Genomic DNA, 26,643 nt, shown 5'->3' with positions numbered 1-26,643 from the left:
TTACAACAAAAAATCCGACCAATAGGGGTAGGTTTTCCTTATTATTCTTGCGAGTGTGCTGAACCTGGCCACATGCTGCTTCCGCTATGGTCGAAGCGACATAATGGTAACGGCATTTCATAGGGAGTTCGTGCTTAGGGGTATCCGGCTGCGCTGTTAAGGATATTGTAGAACATTTGATCGTCATTTTTGCCTCTAGTATTAGTTTTAATATTTCGTTCACCACATATTAACCACTATTTATGTGTCGAGGGAAAAGGACCCATGCAGTCACTCGAATAAAAATGTGACTGCATGGGTCCTTTTCTCTCGACACATAATTAGTGGTTAATATGTTTTTGGCAAGACAGTGTTGGGTATGCCGACATTGCTTTGCATTTATTTTCGGAAATACCTGAGTGGACGTCGTCTATTAAAGCCTCTATTAACGACCCAGGCTCGACTACCCGGCATTCGTGGACAGCGACGTGTGTGTTGGCCTTCCCGCGTATTCACCCACGCGGATGGCGTTATCGGCTGGGACGCGACCCACCTCTCTCACCACCACTACCACTGTCAAGGTGCTGGCAGTGCTTCTGCGGGCACAACGCAGCGGAGAGGTCCCGCGGGAGTCGGCGCTCGGTGATCTCGGCTGCTTTTCCCCGCCCGCATGCGTGAGTGGCATGTCGCAGACGCCTGCATGCTTCTGATAACAACCTTAAACTTCAGTCGCAAAAGTACGAGAGCGAACATCTCACAACCATTCCACTCCTGGCAGCCTGGCGGCTCATCAGCGCCAGTCGCTTCCTAATATTTGATGGCAGTGGCAGAAGCGCCAAACGCATGTGATGCATTGCTGCCGAAGTTTTACTATGGGGCTCCGCTTATACGTAGTGTTCCGCAGTTTCGAGGATCTTATTCGTATTCTCTTCGACTAAATAGCCTACGGCAAAGACGCGATTTCTTTTGTCTGGATTTAAGGAGCTATAGTACAAGCGGCACAGCAGAACGTAATTTAGTAAAGATGTTAACTAGCTTCAAAACCACATTTTGGATGACACATCTTAAGAAACAGGCACTAATGAAACAAATTGAATTATATTTTAAACTTCTGCGTCTCTGTAGGATGTGGTTTGCTTGCTTATTTGTCTCCAGTAGCAGGTCTTATTTGTACTTCGTCCTGCTTGTCGCTTTCTGGCGAGCGCTCGTCGCTTTTCTTCATAACGACCCCGTTATTACCACTGGCTGGCACTGTTTTCAGAAGCTATTCGGAAATAGGTCAGAGATAGTTTGAAACAGATATTTAGCTCACATGCGTAATGAAGTGCGGAAAAGTATGAACCATGTCGAACACACTTTTGTCCTATCGTCGGTTACATTCAATCTTAGGCTGCCAGCTATAGAAGGTTGCGTTTACGTTCATTCCCGAGTCACGTGTGTCCCTGTAATGGTCTTTTAGAGGGGTGCGGGTGTATTTGGTAGTTCGTTGTTTAACTGTGCGAACAGTGTGTAAAAGTAAAGAGTATCATCGCTTCCGCAACATTTTTAAAATGAAATCCTGTGCCGGATGGAATTAAGGCAAACACGTTGCCAAGCCGGCGTTTGATTTGTAGTGTCCCAACCATGGCGCAAGCCCTCGCCGGCACAACTTAAGCGTGTTTTCCTACGCATCCGGCAACATGAGGTGAGCGCTGCTGTGGTCGAAATCTGCAGTGTCACTTGAAACGATCCAGACCAACCAGAAGCACCCCACGCGCCCCGAATCTGGCGCGCTCTTTCCTTCTCCTCTCTTTTCCCTCTTGTAGCGGCGGGGCACGCCTCCCGAGCTCCCCGCCGCAGCTCCGTGACCACTAAGAGAATAAACGGTTGAATAAACAGTTTTTTTCCGCGCACTGTGGAGAGTTGGAATTCTTTGGATGGTAACATTCGTGCACTATCAATCTCTGATTTTGCGTCGGCAATTGAGTCGTAGCATTGTATGTTGTTTTTCTAGCGTTTATATTTGTAATGCTTGTAATGTACTCTTTTATGCGTGGAATTGTTCCACATTTTTGTACCCACTCCTGCTATAGCCCCTAGAATGGGGCTGCAGTATTTTCAAATAAATAAATAAATAAATAAATAACTGCAAAGACGTCTCGTCTTCTCTGAGAATCTTCAAGCAGCTTACGCCCTACAATTGGTGACCCGGTTTTTAACGAACCTTAGTAACGTTGAGCCAAGCCTTTCTCCAAGCTAACGAAGACACGACGTGAACTCACGCTGCTGAAATGGAAGCGAATCAACCACATACGCCCAACCTCAGCCAGACAACGACAGATGTGCCCGGCGAAGCCGTCTCTGCTGTCACTGTCCGTTTCCTGCCGTACTGGGAACGCAATCTGGCCGCGTGGTTCCTGCAAGTGGAATCCCAATTCCAGCTCTCAAGGAACACATTTCAGCAGCAGAAATGCCACCACGTGGTCGGCGCGCTGCCATCAACAGCTGCAGAAAGGGTGTCCGACATACTCGACCTCGTTTAGCACCAATCCTCCGGCACATTCATCCGATGACCTGAAGGCAGCCCTACTGCAAAGAACAGCCACGTCCGAAAGAACGGGAATACAACAGCTACTCTCCGCGGAATAGTTCGGTGACCGACGGCCAAGTCAGCTCTTTCGGAGGATGACGCAGCTTCTCGGCAATAGTGCGCAGACCATGGACAATGCTGTGCTACATAATATTTTTCTACCACGCCTGCCGTCCAACGTCCAAATGGTGCCTGCCACAGCCACCACCATGGATTTGACATCACACTATGGATTTGACATCACAGTACCCACACCACACTTCACCGTCACTGCCATCAGCGGGCCTACGCAGTGGTAGCCGTTGGCCGTTCCTATTACCACTCCTCAGCCGTCTCATCTTGCATCCATCACCGATACGCCTTCCGAAGTTGACCGCCTTTGTTCTCAGCTCGAAAGCCGCCTCCATACCGTGGACGCCAATGTCACCACTCCTCAACGCCTCGACAGCGCGGACAGCGTGAGTGAAGTCAATCCTCAGGCCCAAACACCTGCTACTACCATCCCCGCTTCGCCGCCAACGCTAGCCACTGCCTCCTGCTTGCAGTTGGGCGGAAAACCTGCCGGCCGACCACTAGCGGCGGCGGCGAGCGGTCAGTGCCAAGAAGAATGTCGCCTCTTCCACGTCTACAACAGAACCACCAGTCAGAAATTTCTCATTGACACCAGGGGCCATGTGAGCGTTCTCCCAGCCACAAAAGCATAGCGTGCTTCAGCTCCAATTTCCTACCTGCAAGAAGTGAAGGGAACGCGCATTCCAGTATACAAACAGCGCTTTGTGACGCTCAGCCTCGGGCTTCGAAGAGTCTTCCGGTGGGTGTTTTTAGTCGCCGACGTTGGTTCTGCTGTGACGTTTGTGCCTGTCGGGGGTCGCTCACAAAACAATCCAATTAGTTGCTTTCTTCGGGTCCTGCTGAAGCGAGTAGAATTGACCCAACGAGGCGGTAACCTGGCAAAACATAATTTCTCTGCCTGAAGGCGAAACTGGGAGTCCGCTCAACGCTGGCTTTAAGGAGAACTGGTTGTCCTTCCAGCAGGTCAGGGCTTCACTTCGCTCATCTTGCTTCATCAGGCCGCGGCTGCTTCGGCGCCCCCGTGGTCTGTCTTTCTTCCCGGCGCCCGGCTCTCATCTCTCCTGTCCGTTGTGTTCTGGCGCGACCACCGCATCTCTCGACCATCTCGGCTTCTTCTCTCCCAGGGTCCTCTTCTCCCAACGGTCTTTTCGCTGTCGCTGCTTTTGCAGCCAGCCAAGGGCCTACGCCGAATTTCCATGATGCCGCGGCTATTACGACGGGAAGGGCGACAGCCTCGTAGGGGATGTGTCGCGGGGATCAGGTGTCCCTCGTAGGGCTGCGCTTTCCTGCAGCCAACGCCTCGCATCCTCCTCTGACAGCCCGGCCCGTTCCCGCCGCCGACTTTCTTCGCCACTTCGAGCTGTCACGCGGTATGTTGAGTCTGCTGCTGGTAGGGTCGCTTGCCGGCCGCACGCACACACAAACGCGCTTGTCTGCCCGCGCCCGAAGGAGGGGAGGGGGAGAGCACAACCGCCCAAAAAACCACAGGAAATTGTGGTGAGCGTCTGGCACCGCACGTGGCTTCTCGTCTTCTCTCCTCTGGCTCTTTGTGGTCGTCTGTCCTCTGTAGAGCCCGCCGCCTTCCACAGTGGCGCCTTCGAATACATGTCCTCGTCGATAGTTCTGGACACAGACACAACGTCTCTGGCTCTAGCAGATGGAGTAAGTTCGTTTGAGCAATGCATAGACGTCACGTACGCAGTCAGTCTTTCACACTGCCATTATTGGAGCCGACTTTTTAACCAAGCACAAGCTCCTCATTGACGTCAAGCGGAAACGCCTCATTGACTCCGCATCCGTACTCTTTATTCGTGGCATTGCCGTGTGGGCAACTACCGATGTAGCACCACGAAGCGCTGCAATTGCCAAGGAGTCGTTTGCAGCCCTGATTAATGAATTTTCCAAGCTAATGTCAGCCCCGGATTGAACTCAACCCGTCTGCCTCGACATTCAGCACCACCTTTTTTCTCTCGCCCACGACGCCTGGCTACGTACAAACTCAAGGTAGCCCGTGCAGAATTCGAGCATATGCTTGAAGTTGGTATCATCAGACCCTCATCCAGCAGCTGGGCATCTCGACTCCATCTTGTCCCGAAGAACTCAGGAGACTGGAGACCATGAGGCGACTACCATTTCCTGAACACCAAGACCGTGTCGGGCCGACACTCACTGCCCAACAAACAAGCTTTCACGTAGGATCTGCACGATGCAACCATCGAGCTCGAGGAACCAAACGCGCATGCCCAGCAACAACTGATTAGATGAGGCGGAAAGATAAACCTGACCTACCGGGTCAGGTTTATCGGGAAAAATAAAGTTCTTGGTCGCTCTAAAGAACAGCTAGCAAGGGAGGTTGTTGAGGCTTCAATCATTCATAAGCTGGGAAGAGATAAGTGCATCTGTGAAACATCGGTAGTTCTGCTTCGAAAGGAATCCATCTTTTTAAATTTTAAGTAGTCGCTTTCCCGTTACTGCTCGTAGGTTTGGCACGGGGCTGTCCAGCTCTCGTCATGCTGATTAGGTCGTGCTGAGTCGTGCTAGGTCAGGTTTATCTTTCCGCCTAATCTAATCAGTTGTTGCTTGGCATGCGCGTTTGGTTCTTCAAGCTCGGGAATTCGCTTCATGTTTTTCAGTTGTAAGTTAGCGCCGGTCCTGTTTCTTGTGTCTCTCTCGCCCCTGTCTTTTTTTCGAGCTACGACTCCCTTGAACACAAAAAAAATGTTCTTTTTTGACTTCTGTTACGACTCGCCTTCGTCGGGGGGAAGACGACGACATGGCAGCAGCGAAACGCCGACAAACCCCGAGACGCGCGTTGGGTGAACGCCTGGATGGCCACGGAAGCCGCGTCCGTCTGCCCGGTTGAGCGAGCGTTTCCCGTACACCGAGTGGGAACGCGCGTTCGAAATGCGCGAGAACGCCGCTCATGGACATTTCGGCGTCTGCGCTACGTGGTTGGCATCGTTCCCCTCTCCCAGCGCGTGACGACGGCGTGATCTCTCGGGAGTGAGTGAGTGCGTGCGTGTCGGTGATTGGTGCCAGTGAAACCCGGCCCCCATCTAGGGACCCTAGGGAAGAGAACTCTTAAAAAAAGCCGGCAGCGGCACGGCAGAAGAGCTCTTTGTCATCATGGTCTTGTGTTGAGCTGTCACGATGCAGCGTTCCTGCAGCTCACTTGTAAATATTCATGTATAAATTCCTCTTCATTGTCTTTTCCCAGCAGCCTCGTCTCAGGCGTCCCTCAATTCACTCTCCGGAGCACGTCCATGCTACCTCGTCCGTAACAAACTGGTGGCAGCGGTGGGATGCTGCTACCTCGTCCCTAACAAACTGGTTGGCAGCGGTGGGACGCGAAACATCGGACGCCGGCGGAGAGTTGCGGACAACGGGACGCTGAGCAGCAGAACGGCGAGTCGGGGGCAGTGCAACGAGCCCTGTGTGTTGACTGGTTGCCTGCAGCGGACCGACTGCGCTGGATTCTTGGCTGCGAGGTTTGGTGAGTGCGGAACTTTCTTCTGCTGAGTTTTGCCAGGCTTTTGTTAGTGTCGGGAACAGAGCTGGTAATTCGGTTGTCGTTGCTGCTGGGTTAGTTGCAGCAAGACAATAGCGGGCAGTAGAGAAGCAGTACTCGGAGCAGCCATGGATTTGAAGACGCTGCGCAAACCAAAGTTACTGGAGCTTGCGAAAGAGTTGGGTCTGGAGGTATCAGACAAACTCAGAAAACCAGAACTGCTGAAGGCTATTCTTGCGTTGGAGGCTGAAGATGACGAGCTTGCGGAATGCCTTGAGGCCATTGAGGAGAGGGAATTGGCAAAAAGAGAACAAGAGGAACGCGAACGTAAAGAAAAGCAAGAGGAACGCGAACGTAAAGAAAAACAAGAGAAAGAGGAACTTGAACGTAAAGAAAAACAAGAGAAAGAGGAACGCGAGTGTCAATACGCTTTGGAAATGAAGCGTCTCGACATAGAGATGGAACGCGTTCGTGGGTCAAGTCAGGCACACGGTGCAGGAGAGCGGGTATCGTACAAAATGACTGACTTAATGCGGCCGTTTCAGACTGGAGACGACATTGGTTTCTTCCTTGTTAACTTCGAGCGAACGTGCGAGTATCAGCGGTTTTCTAAGGAAACGTGGCCACGGCGTTTGCTCACTTTGTTGCCCGCTGAGGCGGCCGACGTAATCGCTCGCCTGAAGAAAGAGGAGGCGGAGGATTACGATCTTGTGAAATCGAGTCTGCTTAAAAAGTACAGGCTGTCGGCAGAAGCGTTCCGTCGGAAGTTTCGCGAAACGGAGAAAGACAAAAACGAGTCATATCCGGATTTCGCCTACAAGCTTATGTCAAACATGCAGGAATGGCTTAAAGAAGAGAAAGCGTTTGGCAATCACGAGAAAGTTCTGCAGTGTTTCGGGCTGGAGCAATTTTATAGACGATTACCGGAAAACGTGCGGTACTGGGTCTTGGACAGGCCAGACGTTAGTACCGTGGCGAGAGCCGCTGAGCTAGCAGAGGAGTTTGTGACTCGTCGGGCTCGCGGAGCCAGGGACGGTCAAAGGGGTGAATTCGGCTCGAAGTTTGCGAGGCCGAAGTTCACGCCCATCAGACCAAAGGAGGGCAAACATGGTGCGGATGCGAGTAAAAATGATCCGACCGAGCGCACAGACACGGCGGCAGCCGACAACGAACGCAGAAAGAGGTTAGAGGCGAGGCAAACGCGCGTGTGTTATACTTGCCAGAAGCCGGGACACTTTTGGGCGCAGTGTCCCGAAGCGAAAACTAAGCTCGTATTTTTGTCAGTATGCAGTAATGACGAGAACATGAAGCTTCTGGAGCCGTACATGCGAGACCTCGTCGTGAACGGGAAAGAGTGCCGAGTGCTTCGTGATTCCGCGGCGACGATGGATGTGGTTCACCCCTCTTTCGTAGAACCCGATATGTTCACGGGCGAGTGCGCATGGATCAAGCGAGCCGTGGAAGCACATAGCGTGTGTCTGCCCGTTGCAAAAGTGCGTATTGAAGGACCTTTCGGCGCACTTGAGACAGAGGCCGCGGTGTCATCTATGCTCCCCCCTCAGTATCCGTACCTATTTTCAAACAGGTCCGATCACCTCCTGCGCGAAAAGGGACTCGTGTTTGGTGAGGGTAGCGTTCAGGCCTTGACCAGATCGAGAGCTCGGGAGCTTGCTGCAAAGGCGGTAGTTGCGGAGGCAGATTTGGAAAGCCAAATTGACGGTGGTAAGCTACACCGCGATAGTGTCAGGGACCGAGTTAGAAGCCCCGCTCAGTCGCCGGATGACACGAAGGCTGTGCAGAAGTGGCGGTATAGGACAGGTTTGGTCCAGGAAAGAAAGGCCACTTCGGCAGCGAAGACCGAGGAGTTCGGTCAAAAAGCTAGCGAAGAGTGCAGATCCACAAGCCGTGAGGGCTCGGGGGATAATGTAGGCACTAAGGCTAGTAATGAGGAAGAGTGCAGATCCGCCAGCCGTGAGGGCTCGGGCGATAATGTAGGCACGGCTAAAAATAAGGAAAGGGGCAATGCGTTGGTTTTGAGCCCAGAGAAGCATGCACTTTCCGGGACGGAGGCGGATTCCTGCGGTCGGGAGGATAATACCCAGGAGAAAGACGCCGAAGGTCTCCGTGACCAGGGAAAAGTAGTCCTTGGGTTATTTGAGGAAAGTCATGATGAAAGTTCTGTGAAGGCCGAGTTTAATGGGAATGAAGAGCAAACTGTGAGTTGCAGGATTCCCACCGAAAACAAAGCCGAGCGATCTGCTTCGTTAGTGAGCACAGACAACGCTAATAAGGGAGAAGCGACCGTCTCTAGCCCTGAGGCAAAACCTGCTTTGACAAGCGAGATTGATGCTTCTGCTCAGGAAGAGACTAGTGAGCTTGCGGGCCAGAGCAGTCAAGGAATCAAGGGAGACCCTCCTTCGATGCGGCTGGCGAACCTTAGTAGCCAAGTTTTGGACACAGCGCTTTGCTGTAAGGAGAGCGGCTGCGAGTCACCCGAGTGCACCGCTGAAACCCCAGGGCAGATCGCAACGTTAGCCATCGAGTGTGGTTTAGATCAAGTTGCAGGCCAGGGAGTTAGGGTCGCAGGGTCGATTAGCAAGCCTCAGGAGAGCAAGTTATGCTCAGCAGGAGATAAAGTGCTGTCGGAACAGCTGGCTACTGCGACCTGCGGTGACTCACCGAAAGCACGAGCCGATAATTCGAACTTAAGGGTGAAATACGGCTCGGTGCTGCGTCAGAGAAAAGATGCGGAGGGTGAGGACACCGCGAGCAAGGGAGGCGCGCAGGGCCGTTCTGCGAAGGCAGTTTTAGGAAAGCGGCCGCGCTCAGAGAGAGCCAAGCCAAGGGGTAGACCGCGGAAAAAGGACGAAGGACGGGCCCAAAACATTGTAGGGGTTAAGGCCGGTCAACAACGTAATCGTCGGATACTGCCACCGCGGTACTCCAGACGCGACAGGCGCCGAAAAAGGGCCAAGCTGACTAGGCGTTTACAGACAAAACGAAAGCCACCTGTCCCATCGCGGCGACCCCGCGGTAGTTCTTGCAGGACGGGGGAACCTCACAGCGGTTCGCAGAGAAGCACGCCCAGCTACCGCATGAAAGAAAGCCGCAATACGGGCTCCAGTCGAAGAACATTGCTGAATCGAGAAAGGAGTCCTCGTAGGCGTTTCTTTCATACGCGTCCGTCAACCCCTCGCATTCAAATGTTCAGACGCTACTTGGGTGTTGGAGACACGCGGCCGGTGTGCGAAACAAATCAATGTCGCGTGGCGTCTGAGGCTCGCAGGTGTCGAAGCGCAGTTAAGCCCTTCGAATTTTGTGAATTGTCGGCTGCTAAAGCCACTGTTGGTGTGCGTCCGCGCAGGGCGCGGTTGAAGAATAGGCGACCCCTTTGAGCCGCGGCGCGGCTCGCTAGCAGCGGATTCCGAGGATGTCTCTGCTGTTTGCTTTTTCTTTTTTTAAACCATTCCTGCAGACAAAAAGTTTTGTAGAAAAAAAAAAGAGTTTGAGCAGGAATAGGTTCCCGACGCGTTGTTTACATTGAAAGCGTTTCTTTTGAAATTGTTTTGAAACATGCACTAGTGGTGCCTATGTGTAGCAGCGTCCGCTGACACGCGGAAGTACTCGCCAGACGGGCCATTGTAAGCGACTAGCATAAGCGCCTGGAGTCGCTTGATTTTTTTTGGAATTGGGGAAATTAATGTGACTTTGGCTCCGATGTTGAGCGAATCTTTGCGGGGATATGCAAGGTGAAGGCAGTATGCTGCTATGCAGAATGAAATAATGTCGGGGTCATTACGAATCGGAATACATCACAAAAAGGGGAGTCTCAAAGGTAATGCCGATGGCTTAAGTTGAGGTCCCTAGCGCAAGAGTCAGCATCATAGTTGCAGTTTACTGGTAGTTTTTTTTCCTGATATAGGATTTTGAGCCTATTGGTTTTGTTTATTTTTTTTTAATTAAGATGCGCTTTGTGGTGTAATGTGCCGATCTGTGGGAGTTTTCTGAGTGCTGCTAAACTACTCCCAGGGATTAATTGGCTTTGTAAGGAGGAAAGAGCCTGGCATCGCTTAGTGGGGATTGTGTCGTGCTTGCGGACTGAGCGGTTGGGTTTTCGGCGTGGTTCTAACGCTAGCAGAGCACGAGTCACTTTGCAGTGCCCTTTGGGAACCTGCACCTGCAAAGGAAGACTTCAGGGTGCGCTGAGCTCCAGAACCGCCGAGAGAGAACCGACTGCGGTTGAGACCAGCCTCAAGCGACATCCCTCCGGACAGCGGATGCTGTCCCCTGTCCATCGGGATCTCCTTCCCCCGGCGGGGCAGTCTGTTACGACTCGCCTTCGTCGGGGGGAAGACGACGACATGGCAGCAGCGAAACGCCGACAAACCCCGAGACGCGCGTTGGGTGAACGCCTGGATGACCACGGAAGCCGCGTCCGTCTGCCCGGTTGAGCGAGCGTTTCCCGTACACCGAGTGGGAACGCGCGTTCGAAATGCGCGAGAACGCCGCTCATGGACATTTCGGCGTCTGCGCTACGTGGTTGGCATCGTTCCCCTCTCCCAGCGCGTGACGACGGCGTGATCTCTCGGGAGTGAGTGAGTGCGTGCGTGTCGGTGATTGGCGCCAGTGAAACCCGGCCCCCATCTAGGGACCCTAGGGAAGAGAACTCTTAAAAAAAGCCGGCAGCGGCACGGCAGAAGAGCTCTTTGTCATCATGGTCTTGTGTTGAGCTGTCACGATGCAGCGTTCCTGCAGCTCACTTGTAAATATTCATGTATAAATTCCTCTTCATTGTCTTTTCCCAGCAGCCTCGTCTCAGGCGTCCCTCAATTCACTCTCCGGAGCACGTCCATGCTACCTCGTCCGTAACACTTCGCGGAGAGCGTAGGGGAGCTTAATTTTGAGCACTTTCCTGTTCCACGAGCGCAGTCCAACGTCTAACATGACGGCACTCTTCGACCTGTTTATGAAAAGCTGCTGGCCTCTCTTCCGCCCGACACCCTCAGTTTTCTGTTCTCTTCTGGTCACATTTTTGGCTGTGGCGTCCATCGGACGTTTTTTTTCTCCGCTGCCATCTCGGTATTGGCAGTTTGAACAGCAGCACTCGGTTACAGGATAATTTTAGGTGAAACGAAAACTGTCGCTCTAGCTTTAATCTTATTAGCTTTTATTCGCTTGTGCTGCTTTTCTTTTGTAGTTTTTTCTCGAGCGAAACGGTTACAATACTCAGAGCCATTCTATATTATATCCCTTTCCCGAGTACATGAAAATTAAGTTCGAATTGTACGTCCAACCAATCAAAAAAGGGTCTGGCCAGTTTGATTGCCACCTCATGTCTGGTGCCCAAAATCGCCGCAACGTTTCATCACAGTTGAGTTGTGCTCTCAATCTTGTAGAGGGAAATTGAGTTGATGATGATTATTGAAGGATGCTTGACAAGCGCTTGAAAATAAGCGCTGGTACTTGAGGGTAACGGAGTCGATTCCAAGTGAAGGCAAGCGGACCAGGTGGAGGGAAAAAGTTAGGATGAGATGAAATAATCAGGCACACGGTGGCCCCAAGTGGCAAAGAACACGGTTAATTGCAGATACATGAGAGAGGCTTTTGCCCTGCAGTGGTCGTAGTCAGGCTGATTGTGATGTTCATAAGGATGATGAACTAACCGAGTGTCTGTGAAAAAAATTTGCATTGAGAGGAAGGGAAAAAAGGGCTCCGATCGCCCCTCTGAAAGTACCGCTGCTGCGTGCATACGTTCTTTTCACCTTAGAAAAATCAAAATGTGTAGAATGCATTGTTGATAATGAGGAAACAACAGTTATGTCGTTACGCCGACGCTAGCCATATACAGCAAACGACTAAAAGCTAAACATTTGCGTCGTATAGAAATTAACCTACATTTGCACACGCAAGTGGAAGAGAAGAAGAAACGAAAAGAATGAACGCAGCCATTAAACTCACGAAAATTACAGCTACCTTGAACCATGCATTAAACATTACAACCGACACACACGGATCTGTCCGCACGTTGCCAGTTGTGGCGCTTGATTTTTAGCAGCCATAGGAGTTGTCTTTTGCCTTCTCTCGGAGAATGGCACATAATCGAACCATTTCGCGCATGGTTCGTGCATTGGGGCGCACACGCACGAGTATTTTGCATAGAAAATTGGAGGAAACACTTAAGCTTCGTCTTAAGGGTATGACGCGATAGATTTAATGAGTGAATGCCCACATTTGCGTCATTGGTTATTCTCTACTTACTGGTCTTAGATCCGTTAGAGTTCTCACTTTAGTGATAGGTGGACGTTAATAGCAACGTAAATGAAAAAATTGCATCTGGCAGCGGCACAGGTTTTATATTCCTCGTCTGTATTAAATTTCTCCTGTTCAACCGATCACTGCAACAGTTGTCATTTTCCTCACAGTGAGACATTCGATGCTCCCTGACCGCTCAACCATAACTCGATGTGACTCCACGTTGAATAGACGGAAAGCTGAGCAATAGACACGAACATATCAAGGCACCTATGTACTACAGGAAACAAAAAATCATGAAGCTCGCTTAAATTCCATGCCTGGACACTTGCAAGCAAAGTAGTTCCAATTTTACGCCAGCTGCATACTGCATAACGCCCTCACTAGCCATCTCGGCTTTCCGAAACAAGACTCAGTGCCTGTTCTTGAAGATTTATGAGATTTTTCATTTTCTTTTATTTGGTTAATGTTTATGGGGGTTTAACGTCCCATAACCACAGAGCCACCGCGGCGCATTTATTTCTTTTACTGTACTGCAGGCAGCAAAGCTCCCCAAGCAGGAGAGGGTTACATGTGTTGCAGTAACAATTCAGGCAACATAATTTCATTGAAACATTCAACAATAATAGAAGGCAAACATTCCACTGAAGTGTTGGTAACGTTTCGTCCTGGCGAAATACAGGCGTACTACTTCGGAGTGGTTCAGTCTAGTGGAACTCTCGGAGGTAGTTAAATTATAGGTGTCACGTGAGAAACGAGATTCGTTAAAAAATTTGAATGTCAGCCTGGAGATCTGACGGCGTTCTTAACTGCACACAAAATAACGCCTTTCATCGCCTACCTTGCCAGTACGCGGTCTCGGGTGGAGCCAATCCTCCTGCAATTGGTCTATATTTCATACATTTACCCAAAGCTTACAGCACCCGCCTAATTCAGCATGCATCTACACAGACGTAAAGAGCCTTCATTATCCGCACACTGAGAGCACCGCAACGGCTTCTTCTAAACATTTTCGTTGACCCAAAATACCGAAGGTACTAAAAGACCAACGACCGGGAAGCTAGTTTTCAAAACACCCCTCCAGGGACCCTTCTCACCTATGGACTATTTTCCGACTCATAATTGACTGGTAGTGCTTTAGGGCGCAGATGAGGCAAAGTAAGCGCCATTCTCAAGGCCTAGCAAGAAGCTTTAATCCAAGCCTGAAAGCCAATAAACCGTATACGACTGAAGAAATCAAAACAAAGATCGTAATGAATGGCAGGTGGGGAGGACCGCGTGAAAGCTTCCTTCCTATGCCGCACGCGCCCGATCGTCTTGAAGTGCAAGAACTGGCTTAGAAATCCACATTTGTTCACCCGTTTTTTCTATTGCTGCCGGGTTACTACAAGGAGAGGTGTCCCTATAACCCATCCGAAGGCTTATGACGTCGGAAACCGCTCATGCTGTTGTTGTTTATACTATTACGTAGTAGCCAAATGCGCAGAAAGAGGTGGCGCAACGGTGTCTTAAATCCGCTGTTGATGGACGTAGGTTCTGTGGACTTGCGTCAATCTAGACGATGCGAAAAAGTCTTGCAACATTGAATTTGGCGCAGATGACTCGCGAATTCGAACCCCTCGCTGCGCAGACTTGCAAAGTGCACAATTAATAATCTCCTTCCATGGAGACATGTGTGACTTTAGTGCTTGGTGATGTCACCACAAGACAGCCGCAGGCGCGCGCTGTCAATGGCGCCTATGTGGGCGTGTTACGAAGCAGTCTTTTGAAGCGAAAAGCTTCACTCCCCGCACCACAGCCGCGCTTCGCCTGAGCCGTCGGAGCCAAGATTAGCCACAGCTGCGCATGCACGAAACCGAGTGACGTCACACGCGGCACAAGTAAAAAAATAAAAATAAAAGACAAACAGTGCGCCAGGAAACTCTCATAACTCGGTGGACACTCGAGCCGCGCCGTAAGAGATGGAAAATGAAAAGAAAATTGGTTTTAAGGAAAGCAAACGACCGCTGTCTCTCTGATACCTCGGTGGATACCCGAACCGCGCCGTAAGGGCCTTAAGGAAAATGAAATAAAACGAAAATTGGTTTTAAAGAAAGGTAATGCTTCTCTCTCATATCTTGGTGTACACCCGAAAGGAATGGACACCACAGTACATGTCTCTAAAGCAACCTTCTAAAACAGCACCATATTCACTACACGCGCGTCTCCTCCTCGGGTCCCGTACAGAAAGTGTGTGGACGGCCGAACGCTTCCACCGCTATCGTGGTGCTCCCAGTGCATTGTGCGCCAACTGCGACAACCATGACGTCAAACCAAGCATAACGGCAGCTTTTCGCTTGTATATCCAGGATTAACCAGAGCTAAGCCGCTGCCTACTTTTTTATAAGAGGTTAAAGCCATTATGCTAAGCGGTAACACAATACAGCATTATCCAAGCGGCGCAGCGCCCTTTGCAGCGCGAGCCATCGGCGAAAGCCTGCGTTTTCAAAGCTCGAATTGAAACAGAAAGTGTCAGCAGCCAGGCCACCCATGCTAAATAGCACTGATGTAGTTCTACACTTTAAACAAGCCTACTGTCAATTATACGATTTACTTTTCAGCCTCTCATGTTTCCTTTTAAAACTGCTTTCTTAGAGTTGATTCCGAAGGCTGTGTAGTAATGGAGCTTGCAATTTTGTAATTTCTAATCTAATTTCCTTAATTGAGGACATTTTTCTCTCTTATCAGCACTGGACACTGTTTTCATTTGTTGTTGCTGCTTTTTTGAGAGGAACAAAGCAAAGAAAGAGCATGAGCGCATTGCAATTCAGACATGTTTCTACATCATCGCAAAACGCTGCTATGGTATCATTTAAAAGTCTTGAGACATATCACAGCCAAACACGTAACTTTTTATCAAGTACATTTCCAATTAAAACACTCTATTTTTAACAGAAAATTAAAGGTTGGAAAAAAATATCCCCCGAAGTACCGCCTTCACCATACGGGCAGTACACCGTGGCCCGGAAGCGGAAGCGACCTGCATAAAAAAAAATAGAGAACTGCATGAGGCAAAATAAAAAGAGTTAAGACACTGTAAATTCGCTTCGCCTAAGACAGTAATTACAATGAATACAGGCACAGAGGCCGCGGCCTCATTAAATCGATTTTACAATCTGCGTAAAATTCTGAAACCTGAAATCAGCTACCAATAGATATTGCCGACATCAATAATTACGAGAATTTCCGCTAAGCTACAGCTGGCATTGTACACACAGGTGTTATTTAAATTTGTCTCTCTGCTGTATTTTTCTAAGCTTATTCCTGCGTTTTTCCCACTAGATCTCTGTAATGCATCTGGCCCTGTGGGGTACGATATATATATATATATATATATATATATATATATATATATATATATATATATATATATATATATATATATATATATTGCGGGTGGGAAAAAAAATATCGCACCGGAATATTTGTTTACTGCACCGTAGTTTTTCTGTGAACCCCACAGACAGGCGACGAACTCATCACCATTCGGCAATCTCTTTCGGCTTCAGGAAAAACCGGAATTCAGAATCTCGGATCCAATTGGTGACGAATCTTTTTTATTTTCACCTTAAAATCTGCGGACCATCAAGTCTAAGTTGCTTATGTAAACTGTTAACTGCAGGAAGACCTTGTCACCTGAATGCTAAAAAAAGTGTGTCTGGGGGGACGATACTTGCGAAAGCTGTTGTCTCATCTTACCGATGCAGCAAACACGGAGAAGCCTAGGCCTCATTCATCCAAATCAAACGCCCGCTTGACGATATGTTTGCCGTAGTTCCATCCGGCAGAGTATATTTCATTTCAAAAATTTTGCGCAAGCGATGATAGTCTGGTCGTTTACACACTGTTGGCATAATTAAACAACGAACTTCCCGCCCTCCTCTAAAAGACTATTGCAGGGACACACGTGACTGCAAGGAACGTAAACGCATTCCCGTATGGCTGGCAGCCTCAGATGGAATGTAACCGACGATAGAACAAATGTATGTTCCTTATGGTTCAGACTTTACCGCACTTGATTACGCATGAGCGATAAATACCAGTTTCAAACTATCTCTGCCCTGCTTCCGAATAGCTTCTGAGAACAGTGGCAACCAGTGGTAATAACGGGGCCGCTATGAAGAAAAGCGACGAGCGCTCGCCAGAAAGCCACAAGCAGGACGAAGTGCAAATAAAACCTGCTATTGGAGACAAGTTGGCAACCAAACCACATCCCACAGAGATGCAGAGGCATAAAATAAAATTCAGTTTGTTTTACTAGTGCCTGTTTTTTAACATGTGGCGCCGAAAATGAGATTTTAAAACTAGTTAACAACTTCAATAAATAAAGTTCTTCTGTGCCAAATCTACTATACCTCCTTAAATCCAGACAAAAAACTAGTGTCTTTCCCGTCGGCTATCTAGTCGAAGAGAATATGAACAGGATGGTCGAAACTGCGGGACACTACGTGTCTGTGCAGCCACACAGTAAAACTTTGGGCGGGATGCAGCACATGCGCTCGGCGCTTCTGCAACTGTTAGCAAAATGTTAGGATGCCAGTGGCGCTGATGAGCCGTCAGGCTGTCAGGAGTGGAAGAATTGTGAGGTGTTCCCTCTCGTAGTTTTACGGCTGTAAGTTTAAGTTCGTTATCAGAAGTGTGAAGGCGTCTGCGAGGTGCCACTCACGCAGGCCGGGCGAGGAAAAGCAGCCGAGATCACCGAGCGCCGAGCCCCGCGGGACCTCTCCGCTGCGTTGTGCCCGCTGAAGCACTGCCAGCACCTTTGCGGTGCTGGTGGTGAGAAAGGCGGTGCACGGCCCAGCTATAAACGCATTCCGCATAGAGGAATACGCGGGAAGTCCAACATACACGTCGCTGGCCACGTATGCCGGGTAGCCGAGCCTGGGTCGTTAACATACATGTTAACAGACGATGTCCACTCAGATATTTCCGAGAAGAAATGCAAAGTAATGTCGGTATACCCAACACTCTCTTCCCCCAAAAACACATTAGCCACTAATTATGTGCCGAAAGAAAAGGATACATGGAGTCATACTTTTATTCTTCTGGAATGTCGTGGTGAACTAGTTATTAAAAGTGGAATACTAGAGGCGGCAAAATAACGGTTAAAAGTTGTACACCATCCTTAACAGCGCTAGCCGTACACCCCTAGGCAGAACCTCTTAATGAAATGCCGTTAACAATCTGTCGCTTTGCCCGTAGCAGATGCAGCTCACTGGACATGATAATCAAGAAAACGTACCCGTATTGATCGTATTTTTGTGGTAAATCCGGCACTACGAAGCGAGAATAAACATCTAATATATATCATCTTATCGTATATCACAGTTCAGTTTCCTCCTCATTCTTAAATCATTGAGCATCGTTTTGCAGATATTTTTCCAGTTTAACTCTCATCGGTTGTCGTATATCACCTATCGGTACTTAGTTTATCACTGATCGATTTTTATTGTCAGCATCTTTTTTCTGCCATCTAACCTAACAGGAACTTATCCTCTCTAGAGTTATACATAAGTACTCGTCCTAGGCAGTACTGCTGGGCTATGTAAGGGTGTCGTGCCCTAAATTTAGAACGTCAGGGTGGTCTGAGCTGCAAAAAAATTTTCCCGGAACTTTTTATCGCTACTTCTTTCTATCGGTCCACATATTCCTAGTCTTGTTCTAAAATGGCGTGGGCAGCGCTGGCTATAATTCACACCTCTTCAAACGCCAACGGCACCTAACTGCCTTTCCTGTAAACAGTCCACAACTCACTGCACCTGTCCCAGTAGCCCCTCATCGCTTATTCATCGATATTCATGACGGCAGAATCCAGCATATCATTATACTGGACAAAGGGATATATGATTTTACAAAAGCGTGCCCCATGCTCTCCCTTCACGCATTCCGAGAGAGGCGATCAGAGGGCTTGTTGATGGGCACAAATAGCAGTGCGCGAGTAGTCTCGCGGAGAGGGAAGTAGCACAGCACAGACTACGCACACAAGCGGAAATTCAGCGTTCAAAAGACTCCCACCAAGCTGCCGCGCACCTTCAAGTACGTTGACCTGGGTGTTCCGTGCTCCAGGTTAGCGTTTAGCGTATCAAATACAAAATAACCGGTTGCACTGGCTGCTCCGCGTCCACCAGAGATTTTGGTTTCCGATACCAAGACGTGCACTTTCTGCCAGCGCGGCTGATCGCACAAGTTGGCAATCCATGACAGCTAGGAATACACCAGTACGCAAGTTTAAGACAGGGAAGAAGGAAAGACGCAGCACCACCGCGCTGATTATTACTTCTTACTTACAGAAGGAGGATTGATAACCTTGTGCTAACAGTGCCATTCCGCCACATGCTCACACAACTCCGCTTCACGAGTCAATCACCGTGCCAAATGCTCATGACTGAAATCGCCTTCCCAGCCATGCGGCGTTCATCGTTGACCCTGCGCGACTGAACACTGCCATCGGAGAAGCTGCCTCATCATGATGGTGTATACCATATACCACCAGCATATTACAATTTATCGCCGTCCACCCGCCCAACTGTCATGTAAAATCCCACTTCTGGATTTGAATAAATAAACCTGGTAAGTGCTAACGATCCCTGTGAGCAGCACCACACATGAAAGGTTCATATTTGATCCTCAAAACGTTAAGGCACCTTCACAGAAGCTCTGTAAATTACTATTTCACCAAGAATATATGGGACATCCCTGGTAAAAATAACTGGGGTTTTCCGGAAGAAGGAGGGTACTACGCAATAGAACAAAAAGCTCTGAGAGTGCCTTCGTCGATAGTTCGTCGATTTTCTGGTGTTGTTTGACCAGTCTGATAGTTAAGAAGAATTAGTTGGCTTTTTAATTTCTGACTTCAGGAATCTTGCAAATTATTCAAAAAAGGAATCGATAGAGTTTTAGCAACAAGGAACGATTTGAGAAAGGCTGGTCTTTAAAGGAGTTAGATAAAAGCCCGCATTACAAAACCGCTAAGCGACAGCAGCGCTCCTGCACGCTCTCTAAAATAACAACCATCGCAAGAAGAATAGCTGCCCCCGATTGGCCTAGGAGTTTGCTGCATTGGCAAAGTCGAATGGTTAGCGGTTCAGTTCCCGACTAATTACCGGAATTTTCTTTTACCGCGAATCCCTAACTTCATATACTTCAATTTGCTACTGGCGTTTGACTCAGGTTGCAACCTTGTATTCACCAGTTTTCAAAACTTTTAAGGAGTACGAAAACTCGCGGCAACACGCGTGACGTAGCCTTTTTTCGATCAATCCGTATTTTTCACTGGGCTTTCTGCATAACGGGACCCTTAAAGCTGTGGCTTCAAAAGACCACCAAAGCAAAACTACCACTCCAAAGCAGCACAACAGTATGAGCTCTAAAACTGAATTCCTTAAAACAGAATCCCCGATGGGCCTGGGTGCTTCCCGCGGCCGCAAGATATGCGCCACCAACTGCTGATGCGGCGTGCAAAACAAGCAGCAGTCATTTCTAAAGGTTTGGTTTATTGGGGTTTAACGTCCCGAAGCAACTCAGGCTATGAGGGACGCCGCAGTGAAGGGCTCCGGAAATTTCGACCACCTGGGGTTCTTTAACGTGCACTGACATCGCACAGCACACGGGAAGCAAGCTGTCGCCATCAGCAAACATTCCTCTAAACATGATTACTGTAGTTGTCTTCTCAGAAGAAGTTTTAATTGGCAACGCTTGCTCAAGCACCAGTTTTTGTGTGCGCGCGTGTGTCTATGTCTGCGTGCTTTCGTGTGCATGTGTGAGTGTGTGCATGCTTATGTACATATGTGTTTTTGCGTATGTGTCTATCTCTTTGCGTGTGTGTGCGCGGGTTTATGTTAACGCGTGTGTTTGCGTGTGAACGACGTGTGTGTGGCACTGCGTGTGTGTGTTCGTGTGTGTGTGCCTGTGCGCAAGTGTATATGTGGGTGCATGTTTGCGCTCATGTCTATGTGTGTACGATTGTGTGTGGGTTCGTGTTCGTGTGCACGAGTGTTTGCGTGTGGTTCTTTGTGCGCGCTTGCGCGCGTGTCTGCATGTGTGTGCAGGCGTGTGTGTGTGGGGGGGCGCATATATCTGTGCCTAGGAGGCGCGTGTGTTTGAATGCCTGCGTGCGTGTGCACGCATTATGAAGGTGGTAGCTTCATTACGCCAGCCACTTTGCATCGTCGAGCGTGGTCCCACCTGGGCCGTATGTCCATCGCTGCAGCTGCCCCAAGGCGGATGGCTGCCCGCCGGAGCCGCCGCAAGAGCCGTTGCCCAGGAACCACTGCACCTGCGCTTCCCCGCTCCGCCACGCCGCCTGGTATGACGTCACCTAACCGTTGCGCTCGCCATCGGCAAGAGCGTTCGGGCGCTATCTGGTATGACGTCATCTAGCCGCCCGGTGGGGGTATTTATACATAGAGGCAGTTGGTTGGTCAGTAGGCGAACCGTTATGAAAGATGATGGGCCGTTAATGGCACTTGCGCGCTGGAATGAAACCAAGCGTAGACGGCGTGCCGAGGAGACAGCAGAAGAGCGCATCGAACGCCCAGAGAAATGCCATGAAGGGGATGCAATTAGGGCTCTTACCGAGGATGAGTTCGTGAAAGGAGCCAGTCGTGCGAACCGTAATGAGGCCCTGAAGAAGGGTCGAGCTTAGGCGGCTCGAGAAGCATAGTAATAAGGTCGTGGTTCCGCGAGCATGTGTAGCCCTGGAAATTGTATCAGCGACGACAGAGGACGATGTGCCCAGTTCGGTAGCTTTCACTCCACCCACCATCTCAACTCCTCTAGGAGAATCCACCTATAAAAAGCCGATGCAGCAGCAGAACGGAAAAGCAAAGGCGAGTTCAAGCCTCCACCCATCAGCCACGCAGCCACCTCACAGCCTTCAGGAGCCAGGACCCACCAGAAACACTCGGACCATCACCACAAATTGCGACGGCGAAACAAAATTTAAAGACAACATGGGAGGTGATCATTCTCGGGGCGAAAATGAAATAATTAAATGTGAGATCAATTCCACTAAAACAGATTTGTCAACTCGCATTGCACCGACACCAATTATTTTAAACTCATATTGCAGACCCAGAGACGTTAGTACGAAATTCCATTTTGCTAACTTCTTAAATATATACCAAGGGCCTCGCAGGCAAGACTTGCTAAGTGACGCTTCTGCCAAGTTAAGTTATAACAAAGCTAAAAATGTGATCGTCTCCAAAATACCACCAGAAATCGAGCAATTTGCGATTGATGTTTCTTTGAATGAATCTCACCATAGAAGCCTTGGATGTCAAAGCACCGTGGTGGTGAATGGGGAGACAGCTGACGGCCGTGCGAGGCTGGAGGCTCTCCCGGACATGCAGCCTCCGTGGACATCGACGTGCAGATCGCTAGCAGCGGCCGGCACCACCTCCCTGTCCCCCGTGTTTGCTGTCGCAGAGCCGGACGGAGACGACTAGGCCCCTGTGGGGCTCGGGGTCCGTTGGCCGCTCAGGTGGCCCGTTCGCAGAGTCCGCGTTGCAGCCGCAGCTCCCGAGGCAGGAGCCCAGTCCTGGCATGGCGCCGCAACGCAGAGAACAAGTCGCGAAGTACGGCGAAATAAGTGACGCTCCGACAGAGGGTCCAGGCGGAGCGGTCTGCAGAGAGTCACTCTACATGGCCACTCGTCGAGAAAGAAGGGACGCTCACCGCAGTGTCTACGTTCGAATCGGCGAATCCTGAACGTAGAAGCCGCAACGCGTGCGCACGAGCAATTCTAATTGCTGCTCTTCCTCCTCTACTTCGTGGCGCTTGCGCGAGATGGAGCTGTGGCAAGTCTTAGCGGCACTCAAACGATCGAAGAGCTACGAAAGAGCCGTACCTACGCCAGAGAACATGGTGTAAAACAGTGAAGGTATTTTTTGCAGAGGTTACAAACTACTATTCCGGCTTGTTTCCTGTAGGTTCCATCGTGCAAGTAAAACTTGCCCCACAAAAAGCCGTCCCAAGAGCTTATACGCGTAGAAATCGGATATTTTGCATGTAATTTCTGTCGTTGAAAGTAAGTTGTCGTTTCCCCTCTAGGAATAGCGCACACCTAAAATAGTAGATTATTCCCAAGAGGGAAAACTTAAAACGTATTAAGGCGAAATCCTTTAATGCCTCATCGTTGTAAGCAGCAGTTGTCGACAGAAAATGTCACGCTTTTCAATTGGTCGAAACGGCCGTGACTTCACAGTGCGCGAATTTCAAACGGGCCAATTGTACTTTGCCTAGTAACCATGCAACGAATTCAAGGGATCGTATAGTGATGCTCCAAGTAAGTGAGACTGAGCTTAGCTAATTACTTAATTAAGCAATTAGCGTAATTAACTTTTCTAGTCAGGCCATATAAATAAACAAAACCGAGTAGGAAATTGGTCGAGCTCGGGAATCGAACCCCGGTCTTCGGCGTGCGAGACGAGCATGCTATCCACTCCGCCATGCCATCTTTTTTTTTTTTTTCCTTTATTGCCGGAAAACAATACATGCGCAGGCATAAAAAGTCGCTAGCCAGACTTTGGCTAAGGCGACGGATTAAAACATTTTCATTTCGATCAATTTGTCCATAACTGCCACCCAGTCCGGTGGCTGAGGTTGACTGCGGAGAACATCTCTCAGAGAAACTACACTTACTCCGCCATGCCATCTCGATGGTTTGGAATGAACAAAGGCGCGTGTAGTGAATACGGTGTCTTCGCTCACTCTCATCCTCCTCCCTTCCCTTCAGGAGAGGTTTAGGTGTCCACCGAGGTATGAGAGACAGATACATTTCCTTTCCTCAAAAACCAATTTACCGATGAGCGAGGCGTAGAACCGAATGGGCAATGGCGTTCTATGGACTCCCTGGCAGCGTTGCAAGATGCTGTCGCGTTCCAATCTTAGAGGCGAAGCTTAACATCTTAACCACACAACAGTGACCACACTTTAGGTAAAAAATGTGCCCCCTTGAATTTTGACGGGTGTTCACCGAGATATGTGAGACAGTTACTGCGTCATTTCCTTTCCTGAAATACAATTTTCATTTCCTTCATTACGGGCCCTCTCTGTCTTCTTTCACTCCCACTTCCTCCCTTCCTCTACGGTGCGGTTCAGGTGTCCACCGAGATGACAGAGAATTACTGCGCCATTTCCTTTCCACAAAAAGCGTTGCGTTCAAAGGGCAAGGCATCGCGCCGAATGGGTGGTGGCGTTCCGTGGACTCCCTGGCAGAGCTACAACACACTGTCGCGTTCCACTCCTAAAAGCGAAGCTTAAGCGTCATTAATTAGCAGTTAATTAGTATTCAGGCATTAATCAGTAATTAATCATTAATTAGTGATTTGTCATCACTTAGTAATTAGTACTCAATTATATGTGACGCCACCAGTGCCACAGAAGCAGCGAAAGTGGTTCGGAAAACGCTTTCGCCTCTACGCACTTTAGACAGTCCAAGTGCCGCTGAATTTTTATTTGCGAGCATAGTAGAGGAGAACAACGCCACCAAAATAACTTATAATATGCTAAAGATCTTTGCCTGCACACAATGACGACGACGGAAACTGAACCACAAGCCTCTACAGGGAGGTAAACGAGGCTCACATTATGGTTGGTTACGCTGCGGTTGAGAAACAAGGAAGTCAGAAAAAAAATTGCCGTTTATGCCCGTTGCGTAAAATGCCGAATTCAGTTATAGGTGTGGGTTGTTGTACCACGCCGTCATCCGTAGCTCACAGTTACCGTTTCCTAAAAGCCGAACATAGTCACCGGTTGCAATTAGTGCTATGTGTTCAGACAAATTGGTATCGTGATAAACGTTATTTAATTGATATTTTTTAAGTAACTGCTAATTTTTAACACGAGACCGTCGCAGAAAATTAACTTTCTTTGGTACAGAGGGATCATGCGCGTGGCTGATTTCAGAGACGCCTAGCCCCGGCAAGGAAGATGGTTTGGTCTCCGCTCTGGGTTAGGAGGAAGAAGAATGTATTTTGCCAATACGACAAGAATAGGAGACAGGTAGCACAATGCCCTCCTCCAGTTTCAGCGGACTCGCACGCACGAATGACGACAAATAGAGGAGGAGGAGCCAAAGTACCACTGGCCATGTTTGAAATTCGAGCACTGTGACGTCCCGGCCATGTCAACCAATTGAAAAGCGGGACATTTCTGTCGTAAAGGCCTGCTTACAACGATGAGGAATTAAGCGCTTCCGCCTTAAAATGTTGGGAAGCCACTGCTGCTGACGAGCCGCCAGGCTGGCCGGAGTGGAAGAATTGTCATTTGTTCCCTCTCGTAAGTTTGTCACTGTAAGTTTAATGTCATTATGAGAAGGACGCAGGCGCCTGCGAAATGCCACACACGCATGAGGGCGGGGCAAACCAGCCGAGATCACGGTATGCCAAGTCCCGTGGGACCGCTCCGCCACGTTGCGCCCGTTCGAGCACTGCGAGCACCTAGGCAATGGTGGTGGTGATATAGGCGGCGCACGGCCCAGCCCATAACGCCTTCGGCGTGGGTGAATACTCGGCAAGGCCAACACACACGCCGCTCTCCACGTATGCCGGACAGCGGAGCCTGGGCCCGTTGATACACACGTTAATAAATCACGTCCACTCAGATATTTCCGAAGAGCAATGTCCTGGTGAACGAAAAATTAAAACTATCCGCTAGCCGGATTCTCCTAAGCACAACCTCTTAATGGTGGTCGTAAAAAAAAACGCCAGTACCATCATATGGCTTTCACCGTAGCAGAAGGAATGGAGTGGGAGGTTTTTGCACATTTGAACAAAGAATCAAGAGAACCTACCAGTATTGACAATATTTTTCTTCTGAATCCGGCACTAAGAAGCGAAAAGAAACATTGACGATGCATCACAGGCACTGTCTTCCTCATTCTTAAATCATCCCTCACAACTCGAAGCCATCGCGTGGCATATTGTTTTCCAGTTGAAATTTCATCGGTTGTCGCTTGTCACTTATTGGTTCTCAGTTTTTTACTGATCCGTTTTCATGGTCAGCTTCTTTTTTTTTGCCACATAATCTAAAAGGACCTTATGCTCTCTAGAGCTATACGAAAGTACTTCTCCTAGACTATACAGCGTGGCCATGTCCTGGTGTCATGCCCGAAATTGAAAACGTCAGGGTGGTCGGCGCTGTAAAAAAAATTCTTTTGCGCTACTTTTGTTCAGTACTTCTTTCTTCCGGTTTCCACACTCCTAGTCTTGTTCGTTGATTGCATGCGCAGCGCCCGCTGTATTTTTCCGCCTTTGCAAATGTCCACGGCACCTCATTGACTCTTCTCTAATCTGCCCACAACGCACTGCAGCTGTCCCACTAGCCCCTCATAGCTTATTCATCGGCATGCATGTCGGCAGCATCCAACATAACATTACACTTAACAAAGGAAAATATGCATTTGCAAAGTGCGCCGCATGCTCTGTCTTCAAGCATTCCGAGATAGGCCATAAATAAGAGCGCTGGTTAAACGCCACAAACCGAAGTGCTCGAGTTGTCCTGCGGAGTGCGAAGTAGTGCAGTGAAGTCTGCACAGACAAGCGGAAATTCATGGTTAAAAAGACTGCCTGCCAAACCGCCGCGCAGTTTCGATTAGGTTGACCTGAATCTTCCGTCCTCCAGACTAGCATTTAACGAATGAAACACCATAGCATCGGTTTCTCTGGTTGTTCCGTGTCCATTACAGATTTTGGTTCCCAACACCAAGACGTGTACTTTCTGCGAGCGTAGCTGATCGGGCATGTCGGGAATTCACGACAACTAGGAATACAGCACTGCGTAAATCTAGGACGGAACACCACCCTTAAGAAAACATCTACCGACTCTATTTACAAACTTTAGTGACTTTAGAAATTATGACCTTATTATTGCCTCAAGACTTTCTGGTGATTTTCGTAATGAAGTCCTAATGGCTTGGTAAAATGAATTGGCTACCGTGGTTACAGTGTGTTCTTAATCCTTTTCTGATTATTGGTTCTTGACTCTGTCATGTCCGACCGTCCGTTGCAAAATCTCGTCCAAATATTGAGATCAGTATTGCAAAACAAGTAGAAAAATAAAAAAAGTCAAGCAAAAGCAAAAAATGCAATAAAAACTCCCGACAGTATGTGGATTCGGGCCGCCGACCTAAAACTCTCGATCGCACCGCGCTAACAACTACACCACGCCACCACATGCTGACTAGCCAACTTATCTGTATGATATATGCGGCCACACTTATTTC

General features: G+C 49.1%; 1 protein-coding gene across 1 annotated transcript; it reads left to right on the top strand.

Annotated features, from left to right (window-relative positions):
- The first annotated feature begins 5,362 nt into the window (after window positions 1-5,362).
- On the top strand, window positions 5,363-10,935 carry LOC149353953 (uncharacterized). Its single transcript, XM_089582976.1, has one exon. It carries the CDS (start codon window positions 6,257-6,259, stop codon window positions 9,521-9,523), a length of 3,267 nt encoding a protein of 1,088 aa, XP_089439102.1. The 5' UTR covers window positions 5,363-6,256; the 3' UTR covers window positions 9,524-10,935.
- The last annotated feature ends 15,708 nt before the right edge of the window (window positions 10,936-26,643 follow it).

This window comes from Amblyomma mixtum, chromosome 3, assembly GCF_055824585.1.
Source record: "Amblyomma mixtum isolate Tamu chromosome 3, ASM5582458v1, whole genome shotgun sequence".
Classification (NCBI taxonomy): domain Eukaryota; kingdom Metazoa; phylum Arthropoda; class Arachnida; order Ixodida; family Ixodidae; genus Amblyomma; species Amblyomma mixtum.
Note: the sequence above shows the minus strand (reverse complement) of the source record. Positions and strands in the feature narration are given on the sequence as shown.

Bases quoted from the DNA above. Each gene is read 5' to 3' on its own strand.
- LOC149353953 (XM_089582976.1), top strand. From the start codon at position 6,257: ATGGATTTGAAGACGCTGCGCAAACCAAAGTTACTGGAGCTTGCGAAA.